Raw genomic sequence first — 24,709 nt, 5'->3', positions numbered from 1 at the left:
AACAACAGCAGATGAAAGCAGTGGTAAGTATCAAATTTCTTGCTAATTATGGTGCCCTTGGAAATTCACTGGGCATTAACTATCCAAATGAAGAAACAGAAGTACTACAGAATCTTATCTGCTATTCATTCCCTTCTTGTCAAATGACAAGCTTAAAAGAGATTCATTTTTCTATAGGACTTCCCTGACAGTCCAGTGGTTAAGAATCCTCCTTGCAGTGCAGGGGACTCAGGTTCAGTCCCTGGTCGGGGAACTAAGATCCCACGTGCTATGGAGCAGCTAAGCATGTGCACTGCAGCCACTGAGCCCAGGAGCTCTCAAGCTTGTGTGCCTCCACCAGAGAGCCCATGAGCCGCAATAAAAGGCTCCACATGATGCAACGAATATCCTGTGTGCCACCACTAAGACCTTTTACAGCCAAATAAACAAATATTTTTTTAAAAAGAAACTTGTCTTTCTAAATTGATATGTTAAACATTTCCTTTCACTGACATTATCTAGTGTTGGCAAGCATGTGGCATAACTGGAATGCTCATATGTTGCCAGTGGGAATATCAGATAACAAACCACTCTGGAAAACAGTTTGGCAGTTCTTAGAAACTTGAGATGCATTTGTCATACAACCTAGCAAGTCCACTTTTTAAGCATTTGTCCGAAAGAAGGAAGCATGTGTCCACACGAAGACTTGGACGTGAATGTTCATAGAAACTTTTTTTCATAATCATCCAAAACTAGAAACAATACAAATGTTCATCAACAGATAAATGAATTATATAGTATATCTATACAATGGAATATTACTTGGTATTAAAAAGGAACAAACTACTGATATACATAATCGTGAGGGTGAATCTCAAAAATATCATGCTAAGGAATAAGCAAAAGGCCCATAGTTCACACTTCATGAGTCCTTTTATGTGAAACTCTGGAAAAAACAAATCTAGTCTATAGTAACGGCAAAGAGATGATACTTCCCTAGAGCCACACGGGAGGGTGGTTGATGGGGAAGGGAGGGACACGGAGGAAATTTGGGACTGATGGAAATGTTCTCCATTTTTAGTGTAATGATGGTAACACAAGTACATATCTTTGTCAAAACTCATAAAACTGTACACTTGAGATGGGTGCATTATATGTAAATTACACCTCAATAAAGCTGATTTTTAAAATTTCTTTCCTCTTGCCAAAAACATTTTCAGCTGTTTTCCCACAAATACTTATCATTTTCTCATGACATGCTCTTCCTACACTTTCTTCTCTTTGTTGACTTTATCATTGTCTCACTTTTGAAATATGACTTTTCCCTATCTTAAGGCTAGGTCATTAAATTGAGATTATTTTCTTTTTGCTCTAAAAAGTAAGATATGATGGAGAGATTGTGGTATAAAGTAGAGAATTTTAGAGTGCTCAAATCCCAGATTTACCAATTATTAGCTATGCTATTTTAAGCATTAGTTAAATACTCTGAAATAGATCACTAGTGGGAAGCTGCTGTATAACACAGGGAGGCCAGCCTGGCACCCATTAATAATTTAAGTGGATGGGATACGGGTGGGAAGGAGGTTCGAGAGAGAGGGGACATATATATATATAGATATATAATTATAACTGATTTCGAGCTGATGTACGGCAGAGACCACTGTAGCACTGTAAATAAATTATCCTCCAGTAAATTTTTTTTAATTGCACTGCAAAAAAAAAAGAAAATCTTACTATGAAAAGTCAGCCAAACTCAATAATGTGTTTAGTGATATAATAAAAATTATGAATTACATAAAAACTAATGCATTCCATTTGAGAGTATTCTCTTTATATGATAATATGGAAGCTGATCACAAACTTTAATGGTATACTAGGTACACTGGTTATCTAGGAAAAAAGTTCTGTAGAGAATGTCTGCACATTGAAGAAACTCAAGAGTTACTAATAGAAAAGAAACATGTTTGGGCTCAGTTTTGTAAAGATATGTATTAGACAGCCAGACTTGCCTATTTTTCTGAAATATACTTGTCAAGTTAATAATCTTAATATTTTCAAACAAGGAAGAAATACACCATATTTTCCAGTAGTAGATGACTGAAAAGTCAAAATAAACATTAGAAGCATAAAAGGACAGTTTTCACAGATTACGTTATGTTTTATAATTTAACAACTATTATCCACACAGCAGGTAATGATTTTGATATTGCTCATCTGCTCAAAATGATTACCGAACACCTGACGGAACTGATAGAATGGTTAAAATTTTTATACTCCATCAAGATCCATGCACAGGAAATTCATGGAACCAGAAACCATTCGTTGAAAGATAGTTTAAATTTAACATTATTTTACAGGGCTTCCCTGGTGGCTCGGACGGTGAGGAATCTGCCTGCAATGCAGGAGACCCAGGTTTGATCACTGGGTCAGAAAGACCTCCTGGAGGAGGAAATGGCAACCCACCCTACTGGGTTCTTGCCTGGGAAATCCCAAGGACAGGCTACAGTCCATGGGGTCATAAAGAGTCAGACATGACTGAGCAAATAACACTTTCACTTTTCACTTTTACAGGATAAATTGTTGGAACCAGCCACTAATGAAGCATTGACAATGAATTTTTAAAATATTACATCACTTGCTTTGTTTTTAAAAAGCATTAAAAATGAGTATCTTTAGAGCTTCACTGGTGGCTCAGTGGGAAAGAATCCACCTGCCAATGCAAGAGACATGGGTTTAATCCTGGTCCAGGAAGATCCCACAAGCCACAGAGCAGCTAAGCCCATGCATCAAAACTGTTGAGCCTGTGCTCTAAAGCCCAGAGGGCACAACTACTGGCCCATGTGCCACAGCTACTGAAGCCCACACACCCCAGAGCCCGTGCTCCACCACAGGAGAAGCCACCACAATGAGAGGCCCACACACCGCAACTGGAGAGCTGCCCCCACTCGCCCCAGCTAGAGAGGAGCCCACTCAGCAGGGAAGACCCAGCACAGCCAGAAATAAAATTAATTAATTTCTTTAAAAAGCGAGTATCTTCAGGTGGTGAAACTGCTTCAAAACCTCTTCCTCTATACCTATTAGCATACCTCTAAAAACTGGCTTTCTCTATTACGATGCTATTAAACATTAAGTTTGAGCAAGCTGTTCAACCTAGATGGGATAAAGTAACAAGCAAGAGGCAAGTTGGTCACAGTAAAAACCTTTCAAATGGATATACATAGTGGAAATAAAATGTACATGTATAGCACGTTGAATATAGAGATTCACTGCTGCTGCTGCTGCTGCTAAGTTGCTTCAGTCGTGTCCAACTCTGTGCGACCCCATAGATGGCACTATATTCTTCATAAATGTTTTAATACAATTGTAGGATATAGTAATAGCAATTCTCTATATTAACCATCTATATACATTAATCACATATACATATGCTTTCAATAAACAACATACGTAGTTTTGGTAACTCTTTTTTCTTTTTATTCTGTGTGATGTTTGTTCTGTTTATATTTACATAGACACATAGACCAATGGAAAAGACTAGAAAGCCCAGAAACAAATCATGCAAACACAGTCAAATGATCTTGGGGACTTCCCTGGTGGTCTAGGGGTTAAGGTTTGCACTCCCAGTTCAAGGGGTACAGGTTTGATCCCTGGTCAAGGAACTAAGATTCCACATGCCACATGGCACGGCCAAAAAAAAAAGTGATCTTTGACAAGGATGCCCAAGATTATACAATGGGGAGGAGATAATCTCAACAAATAATGTTAGGAAAACTGGATATCTACAAGCAAAAGAATGAAACTGGACCCTTAAACCATACACATACACACACAAAAAACCTTCAAAAGAGATTATACAGACTTAAATTTAAAGCCTGAAACTATAAAATCTCTAGAAGGAAAAGCTTTATGACATTAGTCTTGGCAATAATTTCTTGGACATGACATCATAAGCTCAGGCAAAAATAGCAAAAAGAGACAAGTGTTCTGTTTATATTTATTAAAAAAATTTTAATTTGTATTTGTTGATCCGGTTATATCTGTTGAACTACTTATTTTTAAAATAATCTTCTGATTTCAATGTTTTTTGTTCATTTTTAATACAATATTTTTCATCAAATTTTACAAAATTATTAGTGTATGATGATTTAGTAACTTAAGTTGGACCTTCCTCACAGATAGTTTGAAACTTTTTTAGAGCCTCTGTATAGACTCTATAAATAAAGGGGCTTCCCTGATAGCTCAGCTGGTAAAGAATCCACTTGCAATGTGGGAGACCTGGGTTCAGCCTCTAGGTTGGGAAGATCCCCTGGAGAAGGGAAAGGCTACCCACTCCAGTATAATGCTTAAGTTTAATCTCTAGAAGGAAAAGCTTATGACATTAGTCTTGGCAATAATATCTTGGATATGACATCAAAAGCTTAGGCAAAAATAGCTTACAGATTCCAGGAGTAAAGATAGTGCTTCATCTTGCACTTTTCCTCAGTTTAAGTTTTAGGAGTGACCTTTGATTCTGAACATTTGCTGATGTTTATCTAGGATAATGGGGAAAGCAACACGGAGGAATTCTGAGGAAAAAAAGTGTGGTTTTACAAGGACCTACTGTATAGCATATGGGCTTCCCCAGTGGCTCAGCGATCGAGAATCCTCCTGCAATGCAGGAGGTGCAGATTTGATCCCTGGGTCAGGAAGACCCCTGGAGTAGGAAACGGCAACCCACTGCAGTATTCTTGCCTGGAAAATCCCATAGGCAGTGGATACAGCCCACGGGGTCGCAGAGTCAGACACAACTAGGCCTGTGCGCACACACCCTATGCTGTACAGCTGAAACTAACACAACACTATTAATCAACTATATGCCAACATAAAATTAGACGTTTTCAACAAGGCGGGGGCGACACGTGCACCCAAAGTGTGGTTTTAGCAAAGTAATCCCGGGTCCAACAGAAAGTTTCCTGCTCTCTAGACTGCGCTGCCACCCTGTGGCCATTCTTCTCACGACCCCAAACTAGAAGATTCATCCTTTGCTATATACATGCACGTGCCGGCGTGCTAAGTGGCTTCAGCAGTGTCCAGCTCTTTGCGACTCCGTAGACCACAGCTCAGTCCACCAGGCTCCTCCATCCATGGGATTCTCCGTGCAAGAGTACTGCAGTGGGTTGCCGTGACTTCCTCCAGAGGATTCTCCTGACCCAGGGACCAGGCCCGTGTCTCTTCGCTCTCCTGCATTGGCAGGCGGGTTCTTTACAACTAGTGCCACCTGAGAAGCCATATATAAATATATATATATATATATTCTCTCATCCCAACTAATTCTATAGTGAACGTCATTAAATCCACTGAATACACCGCTCTTATTTATTTCAAGCTTACTCTTTTTCTTCAGTTTCCTTTTTAAGTAGTTTTAAGTAGTCTGTTACTGGTATATGAATATGGGCATTATTATTCAGTGTCAGCCAGACTGCAATGAAAGCAATGAATTAATTGGGCACAGTACATTCAAATAAAAGTAAAATATTTTAGCAATAAAATAGAGATTACTTTACTTCTTGCCATCCAAAGAAAATGTCACCTTATAAGCAGCAGCTAGCAACACATAAGCCATCTTGGATACATCCCAAACTGGGATGCCAGAATACAGATTAGAAACAAATCTTTGTTTACAACTAAACTAAGTAAAAGTGTATTGTTACATATATCAGTGTAGAAGAATTCAGCCTTTGTAAGCGTCTTCATCATAATTTCATATTACTTTATATAGATAACATATAGCATAACTCATCTGACTGAAGATGAAACATGGCAAGTTAACAAAGACAGAAGAAGTCTATCTGGGAATCTAGAAGTTTCTACAGCCCTCCTTCCTCCCTGTAAATCTCAACTCAGCAATAATTGTGAGCAGAAACCCAATGATCAAGGATTTTGTTTCTCTGTGATTAAATTCAGTTCTAAAAGTCATTCTGTGCAATCTAAATGAAGTTTTGCAAAGTCAATCTCCTTTAGAGTTTTCCAAACAGGTATTTTAAAAACTGTAACTTAAAAATGGTGATTCATGCAAAAGAACAAAATTGGATACTTATATCATAGTATTAACAAAAATCAACTCACAATGGATTAAAGGCTTACGTGTGAAAGCTTAGACTGTAAAACTACTAGAAGAAAACACGGAGGAAAGCTTCTTGACATTAATCTTGGCTATAATTTCCTGTCTTGTGACACCAAAAGTGCAGGCATCAAAAATAAAAATAGACAAGTGGACCTGTATCAAACAATAGGTGCACAGCAAAAGAAAAAGGGTAAAAAAAAACAACCTACAGGACAGCAAGAAATATTTGCAAACAACATATCTGATAAGGGATTAATGTCCAAAATGTATAAGGAACTCATACAATTTGACAGCAAAAACAAAAACAAAACATTCTGACTTAAAAAAGGAGGTGGGGGGGAAGACCTGAAGAGACATTTCTCAAAAGACATACAAATGATCAACACGTATATGAAAAGGTGCTCAAACTTTATTCATCATCATGGAAATGCAAATCAAAACCACAGTAAGATATCACCTCACACCTGTTAGGATGGCTATTATCAAAACGGCAAAAGATAACAAGTGTTGATGAAAATGGGGAAAAGAGAAACATCATCTGTTGTTGGTGGGAATGCAATCTGATACAGTCATTTTAAGAAGGCAGTACAGTGGTTCCTCAAAAAATTAAAATTAAAAATAGAACTACCATATGATCCAGGGATGGGGGAGCCTGGTGGGCTGCTGTCTATGGGGTCACACAGAGTCGGACTTAGCAGCAGCATGATCCAGCAATCCCACCTCTGGATATTTATTCAAAAGTATCAGAGTCAGGATTTCAAAGCGATATCTGTACTCCCTTCTATTCATTGCAGAATTATATGGGAATAACCTAAATGTCCCTCGGCAAATGAATGGTTAAAGAACGTGGTATATACATGCAATGGAATATTATTCAGCCGTTAAAAAGGAAACCCTGCCATCTCCCACAACATGGATGAATCCGGAGGGCATTATGTTAATGAAATGAACCAAATACAGAAAGACAAACACTGCAGGATCTCTTACACATGTGAGATGACTGATATGTTAATATGCTTTATTGTTATGATTATTTCACAATGTATAAGAACATCAAAAGATCAAGTTATATATAATAAATACACACAATTTTATTTGTCAGTTACACCTCACTAGACCTGTCTTAAAAACTGACTGCCTAATTGGGATTGCCTATTTCTCAAATTACCCTAAAATGCAATTGGTAAATAAATATACTAGTAGATAGAGGCTCATTTTTAAGGTAATATTTTTTAATGGAATATCATTTATTGAGGTCAAATAAAAGGTAAACTTAGAGGATCAACTTTTGGTTTTATATTTACCAGTTCATTGAGTTAGGAGGTGAAACTAGAAGCAGGAAGTAGAGACAGAAAGGCAAGACCTACGGCCAATGATGTGGAAGGAATGGGATTCAATAGCGTGAGCAAGCATCAACGAAAGAAAATCTCACTGAAAATTAGCTAGCTGAGGAGGTAATGAACATGCTTGAGACCCATAAAAGGCACAAAGATCAACATGAAATATTTAAGCTAGAAGGAGCCCTCAAGAGGAGGTGGAGAGGACTGTTGCTGTTGTGGAGACTGGAAGCTTGACCATGAAAAACAAATTGAGTAGTGACGCTGCTGCAGGAAGCCTTCTGGGTGCTTCCATCATCCCTGACAGTTATTTTTAGCACGGTGTATACACACATATATTTTAGCATAGTATACACGCTTTGGTCACCTCATATGAAGAACTGACTCACAGGGAAAGACTCTGATGCTGGGAAAGACTGAAGGCTGAAGAAGGGAACGACTGAGGATGAGATGGTTGGCCAGCATCACCGACTCAATGGACATGAGTTTGAGCAAACTCCAGGAGTTGCTGATGGACAGGGAAGCCTGGCGTGCTGCAGTCCATGGGGTCGCAAATAGTCGGACATGACTGAACGACTGAACTGATACATGCTTAAGGACGTTGGGCGGCAACTAATGGAAATACATAACAGTGATCACCACGCGGTCCTTCAAGCGGGCTGAGGAAGAGGAGAGTGGGAATAATGAGGGTGAGCACAATGACTCATGACTGTCAACATGTAAAGTGTCCTAGGAGACGGTGTGGAGATGGAGGGGGTGGAGGGGAAGCAAGGAGAGGGATGAGGTGCTCTTGCAGCTGATTCAGGGGCAAAACTTGTCTTAACACTGGAGGCAACCACAAGCGTATCAATAGCAAGAGTATCCCAGGGAATGTGCAAGAGAAGGGAAACTGCTAGCACGTAGTAACCCAGGTTTGACAAAAGTATAAAGCTCCTCCCCGCTCCAGGAGCTGCAGGGCTATTAGTAGAAAGCGCCTCCTTTTGGGGAAGTCAAGTCTCTGCTCCCTTCGCAGGGGCCTCCCTCTCACAGAAGGGACAGCCTCCCAAGGAGGGGTTCTGGCACCACCTCAGGTAAAGAAACCAACAGATCTTGTCCACATCCCAAGCCTGGCTCCTATTTTAGATCAGAACAAAGGCTCTGAGCTCAGAATTTGATTCTCACAGCCAGAGGGAGGAAAAAAACCCAACATGTTCACTTAAACAGTAAGATATTACACTTTTATCCAGAATGGAATATGCATTCATGTATATTTTCATCTTCGGAACAGGTGGTTTGAAATGCAAATAAAGTAATAAGTGTCAGAGCCGTATCCTAGCAGTAGCTACTTTGCAAACGTTACCATGGCACCAATTCAACAGTGTTCTTAGACGCAGCCACACCTCGGCAAGGTCTTTCTAACTCGGGACAGCCAAGTTCAAAGAAACTAATGGACGCAAACTGCAAAAAGAGTTCTGAACTGATACAGGAGGCGAATCTTAATAACACAGTTGCCCTCTGAAGCAACTGCTTGAAACAGGGCATGAGACTTGAAGGGGGAAAGAAAGGAAATGGACCGACTCCTAGAACACCTGGAATGTGATCCAAGCGTGGAGACAAAATGATGGTAATTATAACTGCTAACACTTGTTTTTAGCTGCTAACAGATTGCGCACAGATTGGGAAGGGCAGACTCCATTTTCCAACTACTCCGGTGCAAACTGTGCTTTACCAGTACTCACTAAATCCTGGCTGAGTGAAGAGAAAGCAGACTGTCCTCCTGTATGGATCATTGGTGTTAAACTAAGGAAGGCGGTCCTCCCACGGCCGTAGCCCAGGGGGCCACTCACTAGGGGTGGAGACAGGGAGCTGGGTTCTGCAGCTCTCCACTTCCTACCGCCAGGAGATCTGCTCAGCTGAGGGCGGCATGCATTTATTTCTCAAGTGCGGACAAAGCAGAAGGAAGAGAACTGGGGGATAGGGACACAGGATGATGGGGAAACAAGTCTTAGCCAACTCGGCCTGTGAACCAATCAAGGTTCCTGAGGTAGTCCAGGGGCTAAACAGGGCAGGTCTCAAGCTGGTTAGGGGAAAATGAAAGGCCAGATACCAAAGGTTAACACAAGACGGTCTGTCATCAGTGGCAAATTGCTGATACAGACCACAAATTCTGTAAGAGTTCAAAGCGGGTGGGAATTCTTTCCTGCTTCCCCTTCAGATAAGGGTGATTAAAGATCTTCTGAAAAAGTGAAGACGTGCCAATAGGGAGCCACAGTTGGTTGGCACTGAAAGCCATCAGCAAGAATGAGACTCCAAAACTCCCATCATTACCTATAAAAGCCACTAGTCCTCAAGATCCCCTTTAAGACAGTAATGATGCATCGTTAGTCGCTAAGATAGCCTAGCAGAGGGATACAAAGGAAGGATGCTTAGAAAAGCAATCAGGACTTTCCATACCACCTTTATCTTAAAAACCCAAAGATTTCTCCTTACCAGAAGGGTAATTCTGGGACTATTACATACGGAGATCTCCATACCCTCTTCCCGCGCAAAAAAAGTAAAGGCAGAAACGCGCCTCTTGGTACTGCTTCCATAACGTTTTAGCCAAATCAATCTGTAAATTTTCTGTGGGTGAGTTGACATTGTAATTTGAGTTATAATCTGGATATCGGGTGTACCTCCCAATGGCAGACCACACTCAGCGCACAATATTTGAAAGAAAGTGAGACTTTGGGCTTGGTTTTGGCAAGTTTTGATATTCTTAGGTCCAGTCTCATGTGTAAGGCTGAGAGAGGCACAGATCCAAGGAGAAAACGATGCTCAGGATCAAGCAGGAGACGGTGTCAGGTTCTAGGTGATCGGTCCATTGCCCAGGGTTAATCAGGGGAAGAGGCAGGATCCCAAGGAAAACCTTCGCAGGGTGTAAGAAGCCTTGGAGCAGGAAAATACAGCACTAAGGAGCCATCTGAGGCAAACACACCCAATCCTGTGGACCAAGTTGATGTGTCAGAGGTCAGGAGAAATCTGGAAATTTGATGCCTATGTGGTGCCCAGAGTCAGTGCAGAGACATCAGCCGTTACGCTAATGGTGACATGAGTAAAGTCACATCCCATCAACTGCTGGGCTGACGCTCCTAAAGTATTTTCTGCCCAGGAAAGAATTAGTAAAGGACCTCTGCAAGTTTCGGCCTGGAGATCAGGCCGTACCAAATACAGCAATGATTGAAGGGACCTGGGTTGAGAAGACAGAAGTTGATCAAAGTGCTTCTATAGGAGAGGCTGTAATAAATATTTTTGAAGTGGTAAATTAAATTTCAAAAAGTGAGAAATTAATTTTGTTGCAATGGTCAGTTTGTCCCTTTCGAATTTTCTGCTTTATCCATTTTGCTGCCTGGACAAAGTGGTAAACGTAAAAACCATACATAGTAGAAGAAACTATGGGGAATACTTAAACTGCTCTTTGATGCATAGGTCTTTTCTTAATACAATAGTAAAAAAAATCATAATATTAATTAGATGACATAAAATGTAAAATTTGGTTCAATTAAAAACACCATCAGCATAATGAAAAGGCTCTATAAAGCAGGTAAAATATTAACAAGAAATATGACAGCTAGTGCTCTTGATACATAAGTTACTGCAAATCCATTAGAAAAACCTCAAACAAAAAGTGATAAAGAATCATATATCTTTCACAGAAGAATAAATACTACAGATCAATAAGCATGTAAAAAGGTATTACCTTTTCACCAGGAATGAAAAGGTACAAACTATAACCATAAAGAAATACTGATGCTCACTTCTTAAACTGACAAAGGGCATATTAATAATAAACAAAACTGGGAGAGTTTCTTTTGTACAAACACATAATAGTTATAAAATCATGTTGATGTATGGCAAAACCAATACAATACTGTAATTAGCCTCCAATTAAAATAAATAAATTTATATTTTTTAAAAAAAGATGTTTCTGTAACTATATTATAATGCCCTTGGTTGCTGCTTGAGAACAATAATACTGAAGGAATATTTTTGTAAAGGAAAAATCAGTACTTAAAATTTCAACTTTGAGGGCTTAACATCCAAGACATTATTTGCAATATCTTGAAGGATCATATTTGCTCTCTAGAACAGGAAAGTTTCCAAAGTGCTCTAACAAGACCCACCTACTGGAAATAAAACTCTCAAATGTCAATGAATGAGGGTCCACAACCCATAGAATACTCAAGCATTCCTTCTCCAGGAAGTCTCTACTACTAAATAAAATGGATCCCAAGGTCTTAGTCCCTGCCAAAGGATAACCATCTCCTACTTATTGCCAATGATTTGAAGAAATAGCTGATTTTACATGCAAGCACACTCAAAACCTCCATACAGTATATATATTAGATACTTTCATAGTCAGCAAAGAAACAAAGAAGAACAATATTATGAACAAAATGCAAAACCCTTGCTATGTCTTTGAACTCTAATAAATCAGAATCAGCTAGACAACCTGGGAGATTCATACTACTACTACTACTACTGAGGTAAAATGTCAGTTCAGTTCAGTCGCTCAGTCGTGTTTAACTCTTCACGACCCCATGGACTGCAGCACACCAGGCCTCCCTGTCCATCACCAACTCCTGGAGTTTACCCAAACTCATGTCCATTGAGTTAGTGATGCCATCCAACCATCTCACCCTCTGTCATCCCCTTCTCCCACTTTCAATCTTTCCCAGCATCAGGGTCTTTTCCAATGAGTCAGCTCTTCGCATCCGGTGGCCAAAGGATTGGAGTTTCAGCTTCAACATATGAACACTCAGGACTGATCTCCTTTAGGATGGACTGGTTGGATCTCCTTGCAGTCCAAGGGACTCTCAAGAGTCTTCTCCAACACCACAGTTCAAAAGCATCAATTCTTCGGCACTCAGCTTTCTTTATAGTCTAACTCTCACATCCATACATGAATCCTGGAAAAACCATAGCCTTGACTAGATGGACCTTTGTTGACAAAGTAATATGCTTTTCAATATGCTGTCTAGGTTGGTCATAACTTTCCTTCCAAGGAGTAAGCGTCTTTTAATTTCATGGCTGCAGTCACCATCTGCAGTGATTTTGGAGCCCCCCAAAATAAAGTCTGACACTGTTTCCACTGTTTCCACATCTATTTCCCATGAAGTGATGGGACCAGATGCCATGATCCTCGTTTTCTGAATGTTGAGCTTTAAGCCAACTTTTTCACTCTCCTCTTTCACTTTCATCAAGAGGCTCTCTAGTTCTTCTTCACTTTCTGCCATAAGGATGGTGTCATCTGCATATCTGAGGTTATTGATATTTCTCCCAGCAATCTTGATTCCAGCTTATGCTTCCTCCAGCCCAGCGTTTCTCATGATGTACTCTCATGATGTAAGTTAAATAAGCAGGGTGACAATATACAGCTTTGACGTACTCCTTTCCCAATGTGGAACCAGTCTGTTGTTCCATGTCCAGTTCTAACTGTTGCTTCCTGACCTGCATACAGGTTTCTCAAGAGTCAGGTCAGGTGGGCTGGTATTCCCATCTCTTGAAGAATTTTCCAGTTTATTGTGATCCACACAGTCAAAGGCTTTGGCATAGTCAATAAAGCAGAAATAGATGTTTTTCTGGAACGCCCTTGCTTTTCTGATGCTCCAGTGGATGTTGGCAATTTGATCTCTGGTTCCTCTGCCTTTACTAAAACCAGCTTGAACATCTGGAAGTTCACAATTCACATATTGTTGAAGCCTGGCTCAGAGAATTTTGAGCATTACTTTGCTAGTATGTGAGATGAGTGCAATTGTGCAGTAGTTTGAACATTCTTTGGCATTGCCTTTCTTAGGGACTGAAATGAAAACTGATCTTTTCCAGTCCTGTGGCCACTGCTGAATTTTCCAAATTTGCTGGCATATTGACTGCAGCACTTTCACAGCATCATCTTTCAGGATTTGAAATAGCTCAACTGGAATTCCATCACCTCCACTAGCTTTGTTCATAGTGATGCTTCCTAAGGCTCACTTGACTTCACATTCCAGGATGTTTGGCTCTAGGTGAGTGATCACACCATTATGTTATCTGGGTCATGAAGATCTTTTTTGTACAGTTCTTCTGTGTATTCTTGCCACCTCTTCTAAATATCTTCTGCTTCTGCTAGGTCCATACAATTTCTGTCCTTTATTGAGCCCATCTTTGCAAGAAATGTTCCCTTGGTATCTCTAATTTTCTTGAAGACATCTCTAGTATTTCCCATTCTATTGTTTTCCTCTATTTCTTTGCACTGATCACTGACAAAGGCTATCTTATCTTCCATTGCTATTCTTTGGAACTCTGCATTCAAAGGGGTATATCATTCCTTTTCTCCTTTGCTTTTTGCTTCTCTTCTTCTCACAGCTATTTGTAAGACCTCCCCAGACAGCCACTTTGCTTTTTTGCATTTCTTTTTCTTCAGAATGGTCTTGATCCTTGTCCCCTCTACAATGTCACGAACCTCTGTCCATAGTTCATTAGGCATTCTATCAAATCTGGTTCCTTAAATCTATTTCTCACTTCCAGTGTATAATCATAAGGGATTTGGTTTAGATCATACCTGAATGGTCTAGTGGTTTTCCCTGCTTTCTTCAATTTAAGTCTGAATTTAGCAATAAGGACGTCATGATCTGAGCCACAGTCAGCTCCTGGTCTTGTTTTTTCTGACTGTATAAAGCTTCTCCATCTTTGGCTGCAAAGAATACAATCAATCTGATTTCGGTGTTGACCATCTGGTGAAGTCCATGTGTAGAGTCTTCTCTTGTGTTGTTGGAAGAGGGTGTTTGCTATGACCAGTGCGTTCTCTTGGCAAAACTCTATTAGCCTTTGTCCTGCTTTATTCTGTACTCCAAGGCCAAATTTGCCTGTTACTTCAGGTGTTTCTTGACTTCCTAACTTTTGCATTCCAGTCCCCTATAATGAAAAGGACATCTTTTTTGGGTGTTAGTTCTAAAGGTCTTGTAGGTCTTCATAGAACTGTTCAACTTCAGCTTCTTCAGCATTACTGGCAGGGGCACAGACTTGGATTACCGTGCTATTGAATGGTTTGCCTTGGAAACGAACAGAAATCATTCTGTCATTTTGAGATTGCATCCAAGTACTGCATTTCAGACTCTTTTGTTGACTGTGATGGCTACTCCATTTCTTCTAAGGGATTCTTGCACACAGTAGTAGATATAATGGTCGTGTGAGTTAAATTCACACATTCCAGTCCATTTTAGTTCGCTCATTCCTAAAACGTCGATGTTCACTCTTGCCATCTCTAGTATGTACTGAGTCCTTAATATGTATCAGGCACATAATAAAGCATTTTTTATTTATTTCATCATTCAATCCACAAGATAATCTTGTGAGGCAGGTTCTATGCTTATGTTCATTTCACAAAAAAAGAAAAAAAAGAAGCTGTGGCTCCCAGATGTTCTATAACTTGCCAAAAGTAACAAAGCTGGTAATCGGCAGAGCCCAGATTTGAAATAAGGCAATCTGTTTCTAGAACTTGCACTGTTAACCCATTTGTTCTTCTGCCTCAGAATCTATCAAACAAACAAAGGTGTTCTTATGTCCTTCCCTTCTGTCTCCTCCCCCAGCATTTGTCTAATTCTCAGGATTAGTATCTTGAACTTTCACTATGGGTATACAGTAAATCACTATCTTTTAGAGTCAAAAGATGTTACCATGGTTATTGTGCTACTTCCTCTAAAGAAAAGTATGACTCAGCAAATTAAAGCGCTGTTTCATTTTTCCTGCATTAGTTTTATATGTCATTTCTCTTCCTTGTTTAGGGTTGCAGCTAGAAGACAATAAAACTAACAATGGAGCCCTTATATGAGGAATACTTGGCCAATCACGGAACGATAGTAAAACCTTACTACTGGCTGAGTTTCTCTCTCGATTGCTCGAATTGTCCTTACCATATTCGGACGGGTGAAGAAGCAAGAGTTCCCTACACAGAATTTTATCAGATTTTTGGATTCCCTTACGGGCCAACATATCCTCCAACGAAACACCTCACGTTCTATGAGCTAAAAACTTCTTCTGGAAGCCTGGTGCAAAAGGGTCATGCTAGCAGCTGCACTGGGAATGATACCCACCCGGAATCCATGTTATTCGAGATGAATGGTTACTTTGACTCGGCCGTACACAGTAACGACGGCATGAGGCATATTATTCTGTACTCCAGCAACTCCCCTTGCAATGAAGCTAACCACTGCTGCATCAGCAAAATGTATACCTTCCTGGCAAAGTATCCAGACATCACTCTTAGTATTTACTTTTCTCAGCTCTATCACACAGAGGCTGAATTTCCTGCCTCGCCGTGGAACCGCGAAGCTCTCCGGAGCCTGGCCAGTTTATGGCCACAGGTCACTTTGAGCCCAATAAGCGGTGGGATGTGGTATTCTCTCCTCAGCAACTTTGTGAGTGGTGTCCAGGGAGCAACTGTTTTCCAGCCCATTTTAACCGGGAGAGCTCTGGTGGACAGGCACAACGCACATGAAATCAATGCTATAACAGGGGTGAAACCATATTTCACCGATGTTCTTCTCCAAGCAAAAGAGAATCCAAACGTAAAAGTTCAGGCAGCTTTGGAGGGCTACCCCTTAAACAATGTCTTTTCCAGGCAGTCTTTTCAAGTGACAAGCGGACAGCTGCAATCCAATCTGACCCTCGACCCCAGGGTTCCTGTCATATTCGTGCTGGTGCCTTATAGAGACCTACCACCAATCCATGTAGGACCAAGTCCACAGAAACCCAGGAATATCATAAGGCATTTAAATATGCCTCAAATATCATTCCAGGAAACCGGTGATCTCAGAAAGTCTCCCATTGGCATGCCAGTGGAGAGAGTAGAGATCACAGGACAGTTTGCAAGTAGCAAAGAAGAGAATGAAAAGAAGAAGAAAGGGAAAAACCAAAATTTGCATTCCAACAACTGGTCAGGAGACCAAACTACTACCAGAGGACTTTGATAGGCAGCAGAAATCTGGAAACTTTCTCTCTTAGGTCTGATTCAAGACAGAGATAAACTGACACACTCAAAGCAAAACATGAATTATTTATTATCTCAACTATTACAAGGCTACACTATTTTTAACATAATCCAAGATGTTTCCATAAGCAACTTGATCTCTCTCCTTTAGTTTGAAAGCGACAGTATCAAAATGAAGCCATTAGTAACTTGCTAATATTCTGATGTGGATAAGAAAATGTCATTATTCTACACTACCCACATCATCTTTCCACTAAAAAAGCCCATGGACTAAATTGCTTCCTAAATTGGTTTTGGTATAAAAAATTTACTGCAAAATTGGAAAACAGCCTGAGTTACTGACATTAAGTGCTGCTTGCAAAAGCAAACCAGTGATTTTCCATTAATTGTTAACCATGGACAGAAGATTTTAGGCAGCTCATTTCCTTTTTTATCTAAAGTGGTTCAAAATAATTTGTGGGGAGAAAAGTTCTTTTGCTAATTGATTAGCTATAGCTACCAAAATTGATTTTTGAAACCAGTCACCTGCTCAGTTTGATCTTTCTTTCCAGAGCAGATGATAAAGGTGGGATACTACATGAGAGTCTCCAAAAGGCCTTCCATCATACACCACATAAAATCCAAGCCACTCTTAATGGCTTTCAAGGTTCCTCCTCTACCTTCCTGCCACCCTGTCGCATCAGCAAGAGTATCAGTTCCTGCAGGTCATACACTGTCTCTCCTCTTTGGTTTTCCCTTAGGGTTTAGCACAGTATTCAGACAAAAGGTGGAGAGGAAGTCTGTGAATCTGTGAATCTCCGTTTCAGTAACTTAACCAATTACCACTCCCCAACATTCCTTTTCTATTCCAGCCAAGCGCCTGCTTAGCCATACTGCAATGAATATCTTTTTTTTTTTTTTTGGTTAGGATCCATTCTCCCTTTTTCTAATATAGCTTCCCAAAGCATAATTTGTTTTACTTCCCCTTTTCTGACCCCTTCTCTTAAAATCTTGTTCCAAACACACTTCTAAGAAGTGCTCCTTGACTAATCCTCTGAGCATGTACATTAAAGTGCTTTGTTTATGTTTAACTATATTTGCTGCCTCACTTCCCTCTTAGAAATGCATTACAAGAAAAATGTGCATTCATTTGTAACTTACTACTCAATATGTTCTTAATATGTGTAAAAATTAACTCTAAGCTAGTAAGACAGTTTTGCCATTGGAAGAAATAACTTAAAGCACATAATACCCCATGCAGAAGGAGGAAGGGAAAGTGGAAGTTAAGGGGAGAAAGAAAAGAAAAATGTTTAGAAAAGAAATATCTACTGAGATTAAAATAAACACAAAATTTTAAAAGGAATTTGTTCTGTTAACCTGAAATTTTTAATAGATTTATTAGAATATAATTATATTGGAGGTATTTATTATTTAAAGAGGTACTGTTGCAGTTTATTATTAGATCATGAAATCATATGTCTACAGTTTGGGATGTAGAGTTTAAAAAAAAAAAAGATCCTAGCATATGAGAAATTCAAGAGCTCTGATCATTTTAAAAGTAGATAGATCAGATAGGTGACTCAGCTAATAACATCAGCAAGTCTGAAGGACCTGGGGACCCAGCTCTGAAACTTCCTGCCTTGTGGGCTCATCCAAAATATATATATAAATATTCAATTAATTACTATGAAATCTGTCTCCAAAGTGGTCAAGAAGACTACAGCATCAGTCAGGATACAAAGGATCCAGTTAGAAACAGAGTGAAATCTATAATGGATTTGTATTTCAAATGTGAGCCTGGCTATCACAGTATGTAACAAAAGGGGAAATGCTGCCATAGAAAAGAAAGGAGCTCGACAGTTAAATTTTTGTACTGGTTGGATAAGACTGGGGGGTAGAAAGAATGTTACTGACAGATCAGTCCAGGCCAGTAGAGTTAAGCTTTAGACAAGGAACTAAGACTGCATAAGGGACTCTTGAGAGTCCCTTGGACAGCAAGGAGATCAAACCAGTCAATCCCAAAGGAAATCAGCCGCCAAATATTCACTGGAAGGACTGGTGCTGAAGCTGAAGCTCCAATACTTTGGCCATCTGATGCAAAGAATCAATTCACTGGAAAAGACCCTGTTGCTGGGAAAGATTGAGGGCAAGAGGAGAAGGGGGTGGCTGAGGATGAGATGGTTGGATGGCATCACTGACTCAATGAACATGAGTTTGAGCAAACTCAGGGAGATGGTGAAGGACAGGGAAGTCTGGCGTGGTATAGTCCATCAGGTCACAAACAGTTGGACACAACTTAGCAACTGAACAACAACAAAGACATAAGGCCCTAGGCAAGTAGTCTCTATTTCCTCATCGGTAAAACAAGAGACGTGAGCTAGCTCATCTTTAAAGTTCCCCATGAGCTCTTTTTGTTCTATGAGGGCACATATCAGAGCAATAGCTCCATGCAGTGAACTTTTACAGTGTGATGATCAAGTCTGCCTGCTCACCACACAACGGATTCTTATTTCCGGAGGGTAGATCGGAATGCTCCACCTTTCCTCAGCAAACTGGCAAAGGTGATAGTAAAGAATTATAATTGCCACCCCATCTATGGTAATCCCAATAAGGAAAATTCAAGCCAATGAATTAAAGGAGCTAGTGGTGTCGTGATCAAAAAAGGCAGGGGAGTAGATCCCAAGAAACTGGGGGGGAGGGGCGCAGGAAGGGGAGGGGAGCATTTCCTCCGTGAATTGAACATGGTCGAGGGCTTGGGTCTCACCGTTGCAGGCTCAACCATGTACTCAGTCATTATAGAGAAAATGGATTTATAAATTAGGGGCAAACCTAGATTAACAAAACTTCCAAGATTTACAAATAAAAGCAGAAAGCTAATTGATTTCCAGTGAGACTGACAACTGGATATGCAACCAGCCATCCAAGCTTTGCAGTCTATATAGCCTCTCCATGTATACAAGCTACATGAGAAGCCAAACTGTAATCAGAAGGTGGATTAGAGGAATTCATAATATGATTCAAATATTTAGTGCTGTCAGACTTTGCTTACCAGGGACAGACATCTGCCACCTGGAATGAAACGATGGGATATGCACAAGGACATCTGCCCCATGGATCGACTTTAGGTGGGTCAAGGCTATGAAAGAAAACATACATCTCTATATTCTTATCAGAACTAGTATTGATGTTCTATAGATGTTAATATTTCATCAGGCTACAATCTAATCCTGCTAGCCTGGGAGCAATATTACCTCTTTAAAATGCTATTAGATATCTTTTCTTGATTCATAGTGCATACAGTCCAAAAAGCTTAACTTACAAAATGGAATGTTATTTATCTTATTTCCAAAGGTTTTAAGGAAAGCCACGTGGTAACCTATACTAATTAAAAATAATATTATTACTACTTAACATTTAGTGAGAGCTATATGTCAGGCATTTTTCTAAATACTTAAATTATTAACTCATTTAATCTTCCCAATAATCCTATGAGGTAGTTATTATTATAGTACCTATTTTACAGACAAGGAAAGCTTAAGTAATTGCTCCAACAGTAAAGGTTGAGCTGAAAGTCAAACCTAGAAGATCCAGCTCCAGAACCCATGTTCTTAATCACTATGCTTTAATGCCTCTCAAAATAAAAACAATGTGGATGCACCATAAAGGCTGGAAAAATCAGTATCTATTTAGTACCGGTCCTATGGCTTTCCTGAATCCTGCTCAAATTAGTGTACCAATGGGCATCCTCTAGACTCTGGGAGCTAGGTAGGCTGGGTGGGCTAAGGCGGAGAACTTCAGTAGGTTCTAGACCCCAGAGTTTCTCCCCACCCTCATTCCTTGTTATCCAGGACCTCTTAACAAATGTTAAGTCCTGAGATTACCTTACATTGGATGTCCTTGAGTCTCAGGAATGTACCAAATCAAAGGCCTTAGGCTGTGGAACACTGCTTTATTACCCTTTTGAATTAAGTAGAACTGCTTATATGTGTGTGTGTGTGTGTGTGATCTAATGATTTCTAATGAAATCTAATGATTTCAGTTCTGGGTATAAACCCAAAAGAATTAAAAACTGGGTCTCAAAAAAAAATACACGATATGTATTCAAAGTACCATTATTCACATTAGTCAAAAGGTGGAAGTAGGACTTCCCTGGTGGTAAAGTGGATGAGAATCTACCTGTCAATTCAGGGCATACAGGTTGGATCCCTGGTCTAGGAAGATTCCACGTGCCTCGGAACAACTAAGCCCAGATGCCACAGTTACTGAAGCCTGTGTGCCTAGAGCCTGTGCTCTACAAGAGAAGCCACCACCAGAAGAAGCCCATGCACCGCGATGAAGGGTAGCTCCTGCTTGCTGCAAAGAAAGAAAGCCTGAGCGCAGCAACGAAGACCTGGTGCAACCAAAAATAAATACATAAATATTTTTTAAAAGGTGGAAGTAACTGAAGTGTCCACCAGCAGATGAATGAATGAAGTGTGGTGTATACACATAATGTAATATTATTCAGCCTTAAAAAGGAAGGCTGTTCTGACACATATTACAACATAAACACATCTTGAGGACATCAAGCTAAGTGAAATAAGCCAGTCACAAAAAGAAAAATGCTGCATTATTCCAATTATGTGGCATACCTAGGGTCACCAAATTTACCACCTTAAAAAGTAAGAGGATGATTGCCAGGGGCTAGAGAAAGGGTGGAATGAAGAAATATTATTTAGAAGAGTCTCAGTTTTGCAAGATAATGGATAGTAGTGATGGTTATATAGCAGTAGGAATGTACTTACTACTACTTTACGGTATACTTGAAAATGGTTAAGATGGTAAATTGTATGCTATATGTATTTCGCCACAATTTTTAAAAAATTAAGTGGAATTACTAATTGACACGTACTGCTCTCTCCATATACAAAAAAAAAAAAAGATCATCTTTTGTACTTGTATAGACTAAATATAAGGTAATAGTCTCTATGCCTAGTCTCAGAATACTGAGATAAGGTACTGAAGGCTCACAGGAATATCTGAAAACCAAATATCTTTCAAAAAATTCATTATAATAACAGGTTTTTTAAAGTTCACGATTTGTAGTAGTTAATTTCAAGCTACTGTGTGCGTTTATTTAGACTCTTGACACTTAACTATATCCTTATTTTTAGCACAAAGGTAAGTAGTAGCATTGAGAATTAAGACTTACTGAAAGTAGATAATTCCCATATCTATCTGCCACTTGCTAGCTGAGCATATGGAGAAGGAAATGGCAACCCACTCCAGTGTCCTTGCCTGGAGAATCCCAGAGACTGAGGAACCTGGTGGGCCGCTGTCTATGGGGTTGCATAGAATCAGACTGAGCATAACTGGCTGAGTTACAAAACCTCTCTGAGCCTTAAGTTTCCTCATCTATAATATGGGAACACTAACTCCTGGCCCTAGATTAAAAAATATAAGTAAAAGGCTTATTGACCAGGTGTCTAAAACACAGTAAACACTCATTAAGTCATTGTTATTGTTCATAAAATATTAACACAGTAAGAACAGACAGTAGAAAGGGATAGAAATTGTAGAATCTTTCAAATTTTATCAGCCCTCCAAGTGTGAGATAGCGACTTTCTATATGAAGTAAAAATATGTTACTAGAATTTGTGACAATCAGGTTTCAGAAGAAAATAAAACTATGTTGATTGATTTTAATATTTCTTAATATTACTTAAATAGTTAATGGTAGCAATGAGAAGAGCAGTATGTCTGTGGTCATGGAAGACATTAAAATAATTGTATGAAAATATTTCGTGGAACTTCTTGCCAATAACTTGCCAGTCTAGATGAAATGCATGATTTACTAAGAAAAACCAAACAAGTCAGTAACCACAAAACATAAAACTGAGCAAGCCCGAATAATTTTGCAAGCACATTCTACAACTTTCAAAGAAAAAAAACAGTATGGTAGTTTTCTATTATTCAAACTATTCCAGAGCATAGAAAAAATGGTGAAATCTTCTCAAATCACCTTACAAAGCTAGACTAATCCTAACAGCAAAAGTGGATAAAGGTAACACAAAGAAAGAAAACTGTGGACCAGTCTTATACATAGAGACTCTGAAATCATGTTAAATATATATATATATAAACAAACCAAATCTAACAAGTAATTAAAACAGTAATGGAATAGTTTATTCTTGAAATATATTAAGTTGGTGCAAACATAATGGCAGTTTCAGACCATGAATTTTAAATCATTATAACTAGGCTCAAACATATCTTTATCAATAATAGGAACCATTACAATCAATACATTTTTGCCAATGAGAAATAAGTTTGCTTATTCCTGTAGCATAAAATCTGTGCTTCGGGATTTGATGAACTCTCGAAAAGCATTTTCTGCCTCCTGCTGGTTGGAGAAGCACTTTCCCTGCAAAGTTGTCAAGATGCTTGAAGAAGTGGTGATCTGTTGGCAAGAGGTCAGGTGACTACAGCGGGTGAGGCAAAACTTCGCAGCCCAACTTTTGAAGCACTGGTTGTGCAACATGCGTTCAGGCATTGTCACACAGAGGAACTGGGCTCTTTCTGTTGACCAGTGCCAGCTGCAGGCACTGCAGTTTTCGGTGCAACTCATCAATTTGCTGAGCATACTTTTCAAATGTAGTGGTTTTGCCAGGATTCAGAAAGCTTTGGTGGATCAGACCAGCAGCAGACCACCAAATAGCGACCATTACATTTTTTGGCTGCAAGTTTGGCTCTGGGAAGTGCTTTGGAGCTTCTTCTCAGTCCAGCCACTGAGTCATTGCTGATTATCATATAAAATCCACTTTTTGTCGCATGTCACAGTCTGATCAAGAAATGGTTTGCTGTTGTTGTGTAGAATAAGAGAAGACAACACTTCGAAACGATTTTTTTCACTTTCGGTCAGCTCATGAGGCACCTACTCTCAAGCTTTTCCACCTTTCCAATTTGCTTCTAATGCCAAATGACTAGAATGATCAAGGTTCAGTTCTTTGGCAGCTTCTCAAGTAGTAGAAAGAGGATCAGCTTTGATATACTCTCAGTTGGTTGCTGTAACTTCTGATGGCCAGCCACTATGCTCATCTTCAAGGCTCTCATCTCCTTTGCCAAACTTCTTGAACCACCACTGCACTGTGCGTTCATAGCAGTTCATGGGCCAAACGCATTGTTGATGTTGCAAGTTGTCTCTGCTGCTTTACAACCCATTTTGAACTCAAATAAGAAAATGGCTCAAATTTGCTTTTTGTCTAACATCACTTCCATAGTCTAAAATAAATATAAAATAAACAGCAAGTAATAAGTCATTAGCAAAAGAAAAACACAGAGAGAAATGCACATTAAAATGATGTATAACATAATCACATTTATTTAGAATGTATTCTAATATCAAATGGCAAATTTCAACAATGCAAAAACTGCAATTACTTTTGCACCAACCTAATAGGAATGATTTAGCACAGAAAAAATATAAATACAATTAATCATATTCATAAATTAAAAGAACAAAACCTATAAGATTTTATCATTAGATCCCTTGAAAAAACATTTGATAATTTCAGCTGTGATTCCTAAAAATCATAAAGAAATGGAAAATAAAAACTGGTAAAATACCAAAGATATTTCTATTAAAAATAGAAACAAAGAAGCCTACTATTCAGTTTTGCAACACTGATTTTTGAGAGTCTAGCTAGTATAATAAGATAAGAAAAATCAAAGTAATATAAATATTGGAAAACAGGTAAATTATGATTACTTCAAATACTATGATTTATATTGTGACAATAAGTGTAGACTTAAAACAATAGTTAGCATTAATAAGAGGCCACAGTAATGGGAAGGAATATAGAATAAGTAAATTTTTAAGCCCATGTGCATGCTCGGTCACTTCAGTTGTATCTGATTCTTTGCAACTCCATGGACTGCAGCCTGCCAGGCTCCTCTGTCCATGAGATTTCCCAGGCAAAAAACTGATAGCTTTCCTTTATATTATCATAAAGAGGTAAAAAAAAAAAAAAGTTAACAGAAAGAGTCCCATTCACAAGGATGTTTAACAAACAAGGTTTAATCTTTGATTCAGCACTAAACTTTTTGCCTGAGACAAGAGTACAGATTTTAAAATGTTTTTAATCTTTGAAGAATAAAAATCCTATCATAAAATAGTTCACCCTATCAACTCTACCTCAGTGTGTAAACATAAGGTTATGTAAAGCTAAAATTAATCACAAAAACCTTAAGATTTGAAGGTTGGTATTTCAACACTGAACCAGCTCATTTGGATATTAAGCACAAGTGTTAAAACATAACATAATCTATGGATAACATGCTAAAAAT

At 39.1% G+C, this 24,709-nt stretch overlaps 1 protein-coding gene across 1 annotated transcript; it reads left to right on the top strand.

Annotated features, from left to right (window-relative positions):
- Window positions 15,231-16,385, top strand: APOBEC4 (apolipoprotein B mRNA editing enzyme catalytic polypeptide like 4). The gene has a single exon (XM_013970321.2). The coding sequence runs from the start codon at window positions 15,231-15,233 to the stop codon at window positions 16,383-16,385; it is 1,155 nt and encodes a 384-aa protein (XP_013825775.1).

This window comes from Capra hircus, chromosome 16, assembly GCF_001704415.2.
Source record: "Capra hircus breed San Clemente chromosome 16, ASM170441v1, whole genome shotgun sequence".
Taxonomy (NCBI): Eukaryota; Metazoa; Chordata; class Mammalia; order Artiodactyla; family Bovidae; genus Capra; species Capra hircus.
The sequence above is the reverse complement of the archived record's forward strand: the minus strand, read 5'-3'. Positions and strand labels throughout refer to the sequence as shown.